Genomic DNA, 13,098 nt, shown 5'->3' with positions numbered 1-13,098 from the left:
ATCTCAGCTGAATGGTAGAGTTAATCTTTTCAAGACTTTCCTTGTACCAACGAGACCTTATTGGCTTGCAGGGAACTGTATGCCTTTCACAGTAAATTATGTTAAAAATATGGAATTCCTTTAAAAAAATACCTCGTTTGTCAGTGAACTGTAAGCACTCAGAACCAAGTTGGACACTAAGATGACGATTGATTAGATAGATAGGATAGGATTAAAGTTCAAAATGATCTGGACAAACTGGAGAAATGGTCTGAAGTAAATAGGATTAAATTCCATGAAGACAAATGCAAAGTACTTCACTTAGGAAGAAACAATCAGTTGCACATATACACAATGGGAAATGACTGCCCAGGGAGGAGTACTGTGGAAAGGGATCTTGGGGCCATAGTGGGTCACAAGCTAAACATGAGTAAGTAGCGTAACACTGTTTCAAAACAAAGAGCAAATATCATTCTGGGATGTATTAACAGGAGTGTTGTAAGCAAGACACAAGAAGTAATTCTTCTGCTCTATTCTGCGCTGATTAGGCCTCAGCTGGCGTATTGTGTCCAGTTCTGGGCACCACATTTCAGGAAAGATGTGGACAAATTGGAGAAAGTCCAGAGAAGAACAACAAAAATGATGAAAGGTCTAGAAAACATGACCTATGAGGGAAGACTGGGGGGGAGGGGGAGAGGGAAAGGGCTTGTTTAGTCTGGAGACAAGAAGACTGAGGGGGGACGTGATAACAGTTTTCAAGTACATGAAAGGTTGTTACAAGGAGGAGGGAGGTAAATTGTTCTCATTAACCTGTGAAGATAGAACAAGAAGTAACAGGCTTAAATTGCAACAAGGGCAGTTTAGGTTGGACATTAGGAAAAACTTCTGAATTGTCAGGGTAGTAAAGCACTGGAATAAATTGTCTAGGGAAGTTGTGGAATCTCTATCTTTGGAGATTTTTAAGAGCAGGTTAGACAAACACTGTCAGGGATGGTCTAGATAATACCCTTTTAACAAAGTTAAAATAATTTTCTAACCTCAGATCAAGTTCGGTGGTTGCTTCAGATATTGATGTCTAAGGGAATTGCTTGTGTGACTTGTGGTTAGCCAGTGGGGTAAAAGCAAAGTCTTCTCTGTCTGGCTGGTTTGCTTTGCCCTGGTGTGCACAGAAACCCCAGCCTTGGGCTGTAACTGCCCTGCTTGAAGCTATTTGATCTGAATGGGCACTCTCCGTTGGGTCCCGCCAGAACCAGCATCGTTACACTGATAAGGGACTCAATTAATAAAGAAATAAAGTAATATAATTAATGTCATTTAACATGGGTTTATGGTAAATAGATCCTGTCAAACTAACTTGGTATCATTTTTGATAACATTACAATTGTGATTGATAAAGGCAATAGTGCTGATATAATAGACTTCTCTATGGCATTTGACTTAGTACTGCCTGACATTTTTGGATGTCAGGATGGATTTTTGGTGTGGATTGCACTCTCAGCAAATTTGCGGATGATACTAAACTGGGAGGAGTGGTAGATACGCTGGAGGGGAGGGATAGGATACAGAAGGACCTAGACAAATTGGAGGATTGGGCCAAAAGAAATCTGATGAGGTTCAATAAGGATAAGTGCAGGGTCCTGCACTTAGGATTGAAGAATCCAATGCATCGCTACAGACTAGGGACCGAATGGCTAGGCAGCAGTTCTGCGGAAAAGGACCTAGGGGTGACAGTGGACGAGAAGCTGGATATGAGTCAGCAGTGTGCCCTTGTTGCCAAGAAGGCCAATGGCATTTTGGGATGTATAAGTAGGGGCATAGCGAGCAGATCGAGGGACGTGATCGTTCCCCTCTATTCGACATTGGTGAGGCCTCATCTGGAGTACTGTGTCCAGTTTTGGGCCCTGTCATAAATATAAAGGGAAGGGTAAACCCCTTTGAAATCCTTCCTGGCCAGGGGAAAGCTCCTCTCACCTGTAAAGGGTTAAGAAGCTAAAGGTAACCTCGCTGGCACCTGACCAAAATGACCAATGAGGAGACAAGATACTTTCAAAAGCTGGGAGGAGGGAGAGAAACAAAGGGTCTGTGTGTCTGTCTATATGCTGGTCTTTACCGGGGATAGACCAGGAATGGAGTCTTAGAACTTTTAGTAAAAAGAAAAGGAGTACTTGTGGCACCTTCGAGACTAACCAATTTATTTGAGCATGAGCTTTCGTGCTCAAATAAATTGGTTAGTCTCTAAGGTGCCACAAGTACTCCTTTTCTTTTTGCAAATACAGACTAACACGGCTGTTACTCTGAGAACTTTTAGTAAGTAATCTAGCTAGGTATGTGTTAGATTATGATTTCTTTAAATGGCTGAGAAAAGAATTGTGCTGAATAGAATAACTATTTCTGTCTGTGTATCTTTTTTGTAACTTAAGGTTTTGCCTAGAGGGGTTCTCTATGTTTTTGAATCTAATTACCCTGTAAGATATCTACCATCCTGATTTTACAGGGGGGATTTCTTTATTTCTATTTACTTCTATTTTTATTAAAAGTCTTCTTGTAAGAAACTGAATGTTTTTTCATTGTTCTCAGATCCAAGGGTTTGGGTCTGTGGTCACCTATGCAAATTGGTGAGGCTTTTTATCCAACATTTCCCAGGAAAGGGGGGGTGCAAGTTTTGGGAGGATTGTTCATTGTTCTTAAGATCCAAGGGTCTGGGTCTGTAGTCACCTAGGCAAATTGGTGAGGCTTTTTACCAAACCTTGTCCAGGAAGTGGGGTGCAAGGTTTTGGGAAGTATTTTGGGGGGAAGGATGCGTCCAAACAGCTCTTCCCCAGTAACCAGTATTAGTTTGGTGGTGGTAGCGGCCAGTCCAAGGACAACGGGTGGAATATTTTGTACCTTGGGGAAGTTTTGACCTAAGCTGGTAAAGATAAGCTTAGGAGGTTTTTCATGCAGGTCCCCACATCTGTACCCTAGAGTTCAGAGTGGGGGAGGAACCTTGACAGGCCCCACACTACAAGAAGGATGTGGATAAATTGGAGAGAGTCCAGCGAAGGGCAACAAAAATGATTAGGGGTCTAGAACACATGACTTATGAGGAGAGGCTGAGGGAGCCTGCAGAAGAGAAGAATGAGGGGGGATTTGATAGCTGCTTTCAACTACCTGAAAGGGGGTTCCAAAGAGGATGGCTCTAGACTGTTCTCAATGGTAGCAGATGCCAGAACAAGGAGTAATGGTCTCAAGTTGCAGTGGGGGAGGTTTAGGTTGGATATTAGGAAAAACTTTTTCACTAGGAGGGTGGCGAAACACTGGAATGCGTTACCTAGGGAGGTGGTGGAATCCCCTTCCTTAGAAGTTTTTAAGGTCAGGTTTGACAAAGCCCTGGCTGGGATGATTTAACTGGGAATTGGTCCTGCTTCGAGCAGGGGGTTGGACTAGATGACCTTCTGGGGTCCCTTCCAACCCTGATATTCTATGGTTCTATGATTCTATGATTTTGACTAAACCACTAGAAGGATACAAAAATAACATGGCACACAATACATGGACTAAAAGCTGGCTCACGGTTAGGTCTCAAAATGTAATTGTTAAAGGGAATTGTCTTGGAACAGGTATGTTTCCAGTGGGGTCCAAGAGGGTTCTGTTCATATCCTAACTCTATTTAACATTTTTTAATGATATGGAAGATGACATAAACTCATCACTGATAAAGTTTGCAAATGACACAAAAATGAGGAAGTAGTTAATAATGAAGAGGACAGGGTTACAGAGGGATCTGGATCGCTTGGTAAGCTGGGCGCAAGCAAACAATGTGATTTTACTATGGCTAAATGTGAATGTCTACATCTAGGAACAAAGCATGTAGGACATACTTGCAGGATGGGGAACTCTATTGTGGGTAACAGTGATTCTGAAAAAGATTTGGCGGGTCATGGTGGATAATCAGCTGAACATGAGCTCCCAGTGTGATGCTGTGCCAAAAGGACTAATGCAACTCTTGGATGCATAAACAGGAAAAAGACTACGTCCAGTTCTCGTGTCAACAGTTCAAAAAGGATGTTGATCAATTGGAGAGGGTTCAGAGAAGAGCCATGAGAATGATTAAAAGTTTAGGAAGCACGCCTTATAGTGACAGACCCAAGGAGCTCAATCTATTTAGCTTAACAAAAAGAAGGTTAATAAATTCCTTCATGGTCTCTTCAGTCTAGCACAGAAAGGGATAACACAATACAATGGCTAGAACTTTAAGCTAGGCAAAATCAGACTGGAAATATGGCGTACAGTGAGAGTAATTAACTTTTGGAGCAATTTACTAACGGTCACAGTGGATTCTCCATCACTGAGAATTTTTCAATCAAGATTGGATGTTTTTTCTAAAAGATCTGCTCTATAAATTATTTTGGAGAAGGTCTATGTCCTGTGTTATACAGAAGGTCAGACTAGATGATCACAATGGTCCCTTCTGGCTTTGGAATCTATGAATCAATGAAATCAATGACTTTAGGTGCCTTGGTGTTTTTGAAAATCCCTCTACATGCCTAAATACCATTTAAAATCTGGCCCTGGGTGACTTGAGAGCCTACATCCAATTTTCAAAAGAGCTTTAATCTTTCAGAGCCAGATTTTCAAAAGTATGAAGATGTCTAAAGCTTCAGATAGATGCTCAGCGGGATTTTCAAAAACACCTAACCACATTAGGTGCCTAACCTGCTTAAGCATTTTTGTCAGTCTGCACCGTTGACATCTAAACACTTTTGAAACTCTAGCTCTTAGGCTCCTAAGCAACTTACATGATTTTGTAATGGGATTTAGGCTTCTATATCATTTAAGCACTGTCATAAATATAAAGGGAAGGGTAACCACCTTTCTGCATACAGTGCTATAAAATCCCTCTTGGACAGAGGCAAAACCTTTTCACCTGTAAAGGGCTAAGAAGTTAAGATAACCTCGCTGGCACCTGACCAAAATGACCAATGAGGAGACAAGATACTTTCAAAGCTGGAGGGGGAGGAACAAAGGGTCTGTCTGTCTGTCTGTGTGATGCTTTTGCTGGGAACAGATCGGGAATACAACTCAGAACTCCTGTAAAAAGTTAGTCAGTACTCTAGCTAGAAATGCGTTAGATTTCCTTTTGTTTAATGGCTGGTAAAATAGACTGTGCTGAATGGAATGTATATTCCTGTTTTTGTGTCTTTTTGTAACTTAAGGTTTTGCCTAGAGGGATGCTCTATGTTTTGAATCTGATTACCCTGTAAGGTATTTACCATCCTGATTTTACAGAGGTGATTCTTTTACCTTTTCTTTCATTAAAATTCTTCTTTTAAGAACCTGATTGCTTTTTCATTGTTCTTAAGTTCCGAGGGTTTGGGTCTGTGTTCACCTGTACAAATTGGTGAGGATTTGATCAAGCCTTTCCCAGGAAAGGGGGTGTAGGGCTTGGGGGGATACTTTGGGGGAAGAAGTCTCCAAGTGGGCTCTTTCCCTGTAGTTTGTGTAACACGCTTGGTGGTGGCAGCATAGGGTTCAAGGACAAGGCAAAGTTTGTACCTTGTGGAATTTTTTTAACCTCAGCAGGTAAGAATAAGCTTAGGGGATCTTTCATGCAGGTCCCCACATCTGTACCCTAGAGTTCAGAGTGGGAAAGGAATCTTGACAGGCACCCTTGAAAATTGTACCTGTGATGTCTAACAATCCATGTAACAAAGCTTCTCCTGAATTATGATCTTTTGTATCTTGACAGATGGAGTCTGTGACTGGAATAGAGAAGGAAATCTACTCCAGGATATAGGAATTTATCCTTCTGGGCTTCCCCCGTAGTCAATATTTGCAGATCTCTCTGTCTGTGGTGTTTACCATGATGTATGTCCTGACAGTTGCAGGAAATGTTGCCATCCTAGTCCTAGTGAGGGCCAGCCATCAACTCCACACCACCATGTACTTCTTCCTTTGCTACCTCTCCTTGCTGGAGATATGATACACCACAGCCTGTGTTCCCAAGACCATTGCGATTTTCCTGGGGAAAAACAGAACCATCCCCTTTAGTAGCTGCATCCTGTAGATATACTTCATTTTCTCCCTGGGCGGCACAGAATATTTCCTCTTGTCCGCCATGGCCTATGACTGCTATCTGGCTATTTGCTACCCATTGCACTATAGCACCATCATGAACAGCACCTTCTCTGCTCAGCTGGCCCTTGGCTCCTGGGTGTGTAGTTTCCTGGCTATTTCTATCCCAGAATCCCTGAGAGTTAGATTGTCCTTCTGTGGCACTAATGTCATTACTCGTTTCTTCTGCAGCATAGATTCCTTCATCATTCTCTCCTGCCCAGACACCTATGTGATTGAGATGGCAGCTTTTATCATCTCGATCATCGTCATCCTGGGATTATGTTCAATAACTCTGGTCTCCTACATTTACACCCTCTCCACCATACTGAGAATCCCATCAGCCCAAGGCCAGCAAAAGGCCTTTTCCACTTGCTCTTCCCCTCTCACTCTTGTGATTATATGGTACAGCTCCACCATCTTCCTGTATGTCAGGCCTTCCAGACAGAATGCCTTGGACATGAACAAGACTGTCAACACTTTGAATACTATTGTAACTCCGCTGTTCAACCTCTTCATTGACAGTCTGAGAAACAAAGAGGTGAAGGAGACTTTATGGAAGGTATTCAGTGGGACATGAAGTTGTTTTTGAATGGCTTAAATGTTACTGGGTCTGATTCTCAGCCTGTGCTCATGTTCCTTTTGGTAGTAACCGTCCTTGTTGTTGTTCTTTTAATCCTGGTTCCAGTTTTACATTTACAACTTTTGTATTTGGGTAAAATGTTCAGAAGTGCCTAAGGGCCAGATTTGCAAAGGAATTTAGGCACCTAAAGATTCAGATAGGCCCCTAAACACCATGAAAGATGTGGTTTCTAGGAGCCTAATTTTTATTGAAAATCTACTGGACATGAGCTCCCAAGGGGCATATTTTCAAAGATATTTTGGTGTCTAAAGATGCAGATAGTTGTTTAGTGGGCTTTTCCAAAGCACTTCAGCAGATGAGGCACCAAGATCCCATTGATTTCAGTGGTAGCTACAAATACTTTTGAAAATCTGTCCCTTAAAATCTCTCGAGAGGTCCCATTGGCATGAATGAACATCTTTCAACTGAATTAAATGGCCTTTCGATCAGGCCCTATGTAGACATTACTTTTAGCAATTCACATTTAGGCCCCCATCCTGAGATCCTTACTCAAGTGCTAAATTATATTATTTTGAGTCGTCCAGTTGACTCTAATGGGACTACTCACACTAGGAAAGAAAGCTTGTGCATAAAGCTTGTGCAGGATCAAGACCTTAGTGACACTGAATCTGCACTCAGAAGTTTGTCCTAAGTTTAAATTTGTAGCAACTCCAGAATTTTCATTATCTGTGATGTATGACTGGTTGGCCAACTCACACGACATTGTGTCTGTTCCTTGGTTCAATAGCTGAAAAATTATTAAACAGCAGACTAAAGAACAACATGCAGGAAATAAAGAATGATGAACAACGATGGTGGATTTTTTTTTTTATTAGTGAAGAATTTCAAAAAATCAAATTTATTTCCCTTTTTAAGGGTTCTAAGTTTGGGGGTCCTACATGTTGGTAAATGGAAACAATTCAATCAAGTTTTTTTATAAAGTTTTCCGTTTAAATGTGGTCAAAAAATCACTAAATCAACAGTTCTTTACAAAAATTTTCATTTTTGAAAATGGTCATTTTTCAACAAAAAGGAATTACAAGGGAGAAAGAAGTTCAATTAATGGTGATCAATATGTTTTCACAGAATGTTTTTTATCAAATGAACTTGATTTGACTGTGACATTTCTGATTGTTAAAGGCAATGGTGTTGACGTGATAGACTTGCACTTTTCTAAAGGTTTGATTCAGGGTAACATCACACTATTTAAAAATAACACTACACAAAAATAATAGTAAATTGATTAAAAACTGGCTAACTGTTAGTTCTCAAAACATAACTGTTGATAGGAACTGTTCATTTTAATGGGTGATAGATGCCTAGATGCTTTTGAGAATCCCACTAGGTTCCTAAATACCTTTACATATCTTGCCCTTGATGCCTGACTTATTTGTATTTTTGTATATTTGTATCTAGACCAGTCTTATCATCAGAGTGTAAATAAACTTTAACTTTTACCTTTGTATCCCCCTACCTTTTGGAAAGTGTTTTACTTATTAAGGCTGGGGATTTCAAAGGAGGTAAAGACGTAGGCTGGGTTTAACAAAGGAACCTGAGAGAGTTTTAATAGAATTTTTGCACGTATGTCCCTTTGGCATCTTTGGAAGTCCCAGCCCTAATTGGAGCGGGTTGGAATTTTCATTGTAGAGGAAATTCCAATAGTTTGAAATTGATTTTTATCCCAAATCTGGATGAAAATTTAAAACGTGCTGATACAGACTAACACGGCTACCGCTCTGAAACTTGTATTTAGCTGTGACATTCTGAACACCTTCCCCAGACCCGAAGAAGAGCTCTGTGTAAGCTTGGAAATTTGTCTCTCCCAACAACAGAAATTGGGCCAGTACAGATGTTACTTCACCCATTGCTTGGAAAACCCCATCAAGGAGATGACATACGGGCACGCCCAATAAATGAGAAAACACTGACAACACTGTCTACCCAAACACTCAGCCTCTCCCCAGGCAGAGGAACCAGAATGGAGATGGGGGTGGAGGGGCAGGGGGCCATGGCCCCATCACTTTTAAAAGTGGGAGGGCTATGTTCTCCCACTTTTTACTGGCCTTAAGGGTGAGCGATGGTGGGGAGGGGGCAGAGAGGAGCAAGCGTGGGGAAGGGCCTTGGGGGGAAGAGGCGGCATGAGGGTGGGGCCTCGGGGGAAGAGGCCATATGGGGGTGGGGACTTGGTTCAGGTGTCGGTGGCCCCCCCACTTCTAGGGAGCTTCCAGTGCTCCTGTCCCCAGGCACTCCCACCTCATAAAGAAACAAATCAATCCACCAGTAAAAAAAAAACAAAAAACCCCCTAAAATAAAATTTAAAAAATCTGAGAAAGAAGCAAGAACCAAACAACTGCACTGATACCACAATCATATTTTTTACCCTGAGGGGAAGAACAAAAAAAGGAATGGAGTCTCTGGCTCCTCACGGTCTACTAGGGGCTTTGCTATGGCTCCTGATTTTATGTGGAAGGTGCTCAGATAGCATGGTGATGGGTGACAGTGTGGAATCCTACGATAGATAGATTAGATTAGATTAGATAGAACGAACTCCTGCAAATCCTTCTTACATTGGATTATGGCTGGCACCTGACACAGGGTAGGACTCTGCACTTAAATAGGTCCCCTGTCTCTTTGTCATGTGCTAAAATTAAGACTTCCAGACCCACCAGCCATGCTCCCCCCCTCCCCCCCATCACTTGCAGACTCCCTATACAGCAAAAGACTTGTTCCATGCAGCAGGGCCTGTAGGTGAAAGGCAACAAAAATCAAAGGCCCCAGACTTCAGTCTTGATTTGTCTGAGTGATAGTCCTTCAGCAAAGTAACAGGCACCTTTCTCAGGTAGGAGGAGAGCTGCCATGAACAAAGAGCGATAGACGGCTATTGAGCAAGCCCAGACTTCTGCAGTCACTATGTCAATATTTACCCAGATAGCAAAACACAGAGTTCATGATCTGATGCTGCCATATCCCACTCTGTCACATCAGCAAACAGAAACCTAAAAGCCATCATACCCCAAGCAAAGTTTTGACCCCCAAAAAGGAGAAGAACCAGAGAGTCCATGAAGTCCAATGGGTACTTTCTAATGGCTACTGATTTTATGTGGAAGGTATTTAGATAACATGGTGAGGGGTGGCAGTATAAAAGCATGAGATAGATAGATTTTCATCTTACTTATACTGCTATAAACCTAGAAGAACTCCACTGACTTAGAGGAGTTAGTGTGGATTTACCACTATACATACAGCATTTTGCAAAAAAAAATCACACACCATATTCTTATAGGGACAATAATGTCATCAGTTGATTGTATTTGTAAAAAAAACAGATAAAACCATGTTCATCAGAGAAATGCAGACATTTTATTTTTGTTGAATAACCTCCACCCAGTCAGTTTCCTCAGGGAAGCTTTGATTTCCTTGTTCCTCATGCTGTAGATGATTGGATTCATCACTGGCGGCAGCACGGAATAGAGAACAGCCACCACAAGATCCAGAGCTGACGGAGAGCTGGAGATGGGTTTCATGTGAGCAAAGACAGCAGTGGAAAGAAACATGGAAATTACAATGAGGTGAGGAAGGCATGTGGAGAAGGTTTTATGTCGTCCCTGCTCAGAGGGGATTCTCAATACCGTGGTCAAGATCTGAACATATGTCACAATTATAAAAACAAAGCAACTTAGGGTTAAACACACACCAAATGCAATAAGCCCAACTTCACTGAAGTACGAGTTAGAGCAGGCGAGCTTCAGTAGCTGGGGGATTTCACAGAAGAACTGATCCACCATGTTGCCTCCACAGAAGGTTATCGAAAACGTGTACCCAGTATGCAATGAAGAATAGAGAACTACACTGATCCAGGCACTGGCTGCCATTTGGACACAAGCTCTCCTGTTCATTATAGTCTCATAGTGCAGTGGTTTGCAGATGGCGACATATCGATCGTATGCCATGATGGTGAGTAAGACAAAGTCGGTTTCAGCAAAGAAGATGAAGAAAAAGACTTGGGCGACACATCCAGAATAGGAAATGGATCTGGTGTTCATAAGGGAATTGGCCATAGATTTGGGGATGGTGACAGAGATGGAGCCGAGGTCTAGGATGGACAAACTCATCAGGAAGAAGTACATGGGGGTGTGAAGGTGGTAGTCAAGAGCTATGGCTATGATGATGAGAAGATTTCCTGTCAGGGCTGCCAGGTAAAGCACTAGAAACACAATGAAGTGCAAAATCTGCAGCTCTCGAACATCAGAGAATCCCAGGAGAAGGAACTCGGTCACGGTAGTTTGGTTGGACATTTTCTTTCTTAGTTCATCGTGTGATGGCTGTGGAGGGAAGGACAAGAGCAATGGTCAGGGTTATAGCGAGAGAGGGAATGACTCTAATTCCCCTCTCCATGATATCTCATGATGTGAATGTCAAAGGTGCACAGCACTTGTCACTTCCATTGTCTGGAGTAATGAGGGCTCCTCACCGCTCACAACCAGGGCACTACTCTGGTGCGTTATGACAGGAGTGTAAATTGGCATCGCTCCCTTAAAGTCACTGGAGCTGGGTCAGTTTACACCATCTGAGGATCTGGCCCAAGATGAGGATGTGGCTTGATCAAATGCAGGATGAAAGATGGAACAAAGTACAATCCAAATCCAACAATTTGAGCCAAAATTATGCCCCTATTGCTACAGACAGCAGGCTCACAACTTGGCCAACTCAACTAAAATACTAAAATGCCAGCACAGTCTGATTCCCACTTAACTGAGAAATACAGCACAGAATCACCCAGCTTCCCGCATGGCAGCTTTTCTGTGATGATTCCACCCCAACATCCCACATACCGCCTGATGCCTACTTACACGTTGATTTATGGCACCAGATCCCAGCTGCACTCCCATTGCTGGGTGATGATGGGCTGGTCGCATCGCTCAGTTGCTGCTGGGTTGTGTGGTTCCCCTCTGTGACTTTATTTCTGTGCTGTGTGAGTCAGGAGACTTCGGTTCTAGTCTTGCCTCTGTCACTTTGTGACCATGGAGCAGTCACCGCTGCCTCTCTTTCCTCCCCTTCCCTTTGTCTGTCTCGTGTACTTTGAATGTGAACTCTTTTGGGGATGGATTGTGTCTTCCTGTGTGCATGTTCTGTGCACATGTTGACAGTATTTTTGTTTAGCAGGCAGCAGTGTGGGACAGAGGCTATGATGGTAGAAGTGGAGATCTGGGTTCTAGTTCCATCAACCTCCTGCCTGTCCTTGGGTAGGATAAAGAGAGACAGCCTTTGTCTGGGAGCTTCGACTCTCAGGGCTTTAGTTTAAAGAGGTTAGTATGTTTAAAACACATTCTCTGGGCGACCAACTTTGCTACGTACTCAGTTTTACCATCCTGCAGCTACCCCTTTGAAACAGACAAACACGTTTGCAATAGAGGGAATAGGGTTGGAAATTATGGTGTTATTGGACAATATTCATGTTCCCCACCCTGGTGAAAAGCTAAGTTTCCAGGTAGGAGTAGTCAGACAATTTCTACTTTATTTCAAAGGAAAATTCAGTTTTCACTTAATATATTTTCATGGAAAGTTTCTGATATCCATAAAAATGAAAACTTTTTTTGATTATGCCTAAAAATTTTCAGGTTCCAACAGTTTTCGGCTGAAACTGTTTGGTTCTCACAACCTCAATGAAAAGTCAATTTTTTCTGGTGGAAAAAAAAATCTGATCATCTCTAGATATCTGCATAATTTGATAGTAAATGTCTTAAAGAGTTCTAATTGCAATTCATATTTCTGATATTAAATTTGCCCCATATATGAATACTCTAACATATTTAATTGTAATAGAAAACTTACTTTGTTGGTCTTTATTCCAATTTGTGATGCATTTGATCCGACTGTGTTAGGAATCATTGGTCATTATCTATCTATCTATCTATCTATCTATCTATCTATCTATCTATCTATCTATCTATCTATCTATCTATTCACCCGCTGCCAGGATTCTTTGGTTCTCTCTCTCTCTCTCTCATGCCCCCATCACTGTAGTATCCACCAGCTGTTGTCACATCCCTTTGCTGGATGTCCTGAGTTGCAGGGGTCTCTCTGCAGTTCCTAGCACAGATGGGCGCTCCCTGCTTCCCTGCTAGGGCAGGCTTGGGTGAAAGGTGATGGACTAAATGGGATCAGGGACTGAAAGACAGTCCCAGCTCTCGAGCTGATCCTGGTTTGTGCCGGCTTCAAACAAGGTCAGAGCCCAAGATATCCCTGCTCTGGGGCTAAATAGCTGAATCTGGTCTCCAGGGCTGTGAGCCCAGCTCTGCTCTCACCTCAGGAGCAAACCATCCTGACAACCTGCCCTAGTTGACCCTAACCCCCCAGAGGGGGAACAGCACCTGCCCTGCATCTCACATGATGACAGCATCTCT

General features: G+C 42.4%; 1 protein-coding gene and 1 pseudogene across 1 annotated transcript; one reads left to right on the top strand and one right to left on the bottom strand.

Moving 5' to 3' along the window:
* Positions 1-3,846: 3,846 nt before the first annotated feature.
* Positions 3,847-6,652, top strand: LOC140897503 (olfactory receptor 6F1-like; annotated as a pseudogene).
* A 3,383-nt stretch (positions 6,653-10,035) lies between these two features.
* LOC140897732 (olfactory receptor 14A16-like) lies at positions 10,036-10,989 on the bottom strand. Its single transcript, XM_073310721.1, has one exon. It carries the CDS (start codon positions 10,987-10,989, stop codon positions 10,036-10,038), a length of 954 nt encoding a protein of 317 aa, XP_073166822.1.
* Between the last annotated feature and the right edge of the window lie 2,109 nt (positions 10,990-13,098).

This window comes from Lepidochelys kempii, chromosome 14 (assembly GCF_965140265.1).
Source record: "Lepidochelys kempii isolate rLepKem1 chromosome 14, rLepKem1.hap2, whole genome shotgun sequence".
Taxonomy (NCBI): Eukaryota; Metazoa; Chordata; order Testudines; family Cheloniidae; genus Lepidochelys; species Lepidochelys kempii.
This window is presented reverse-complemented; position numbering and strand designations above follow the sequence as displayed.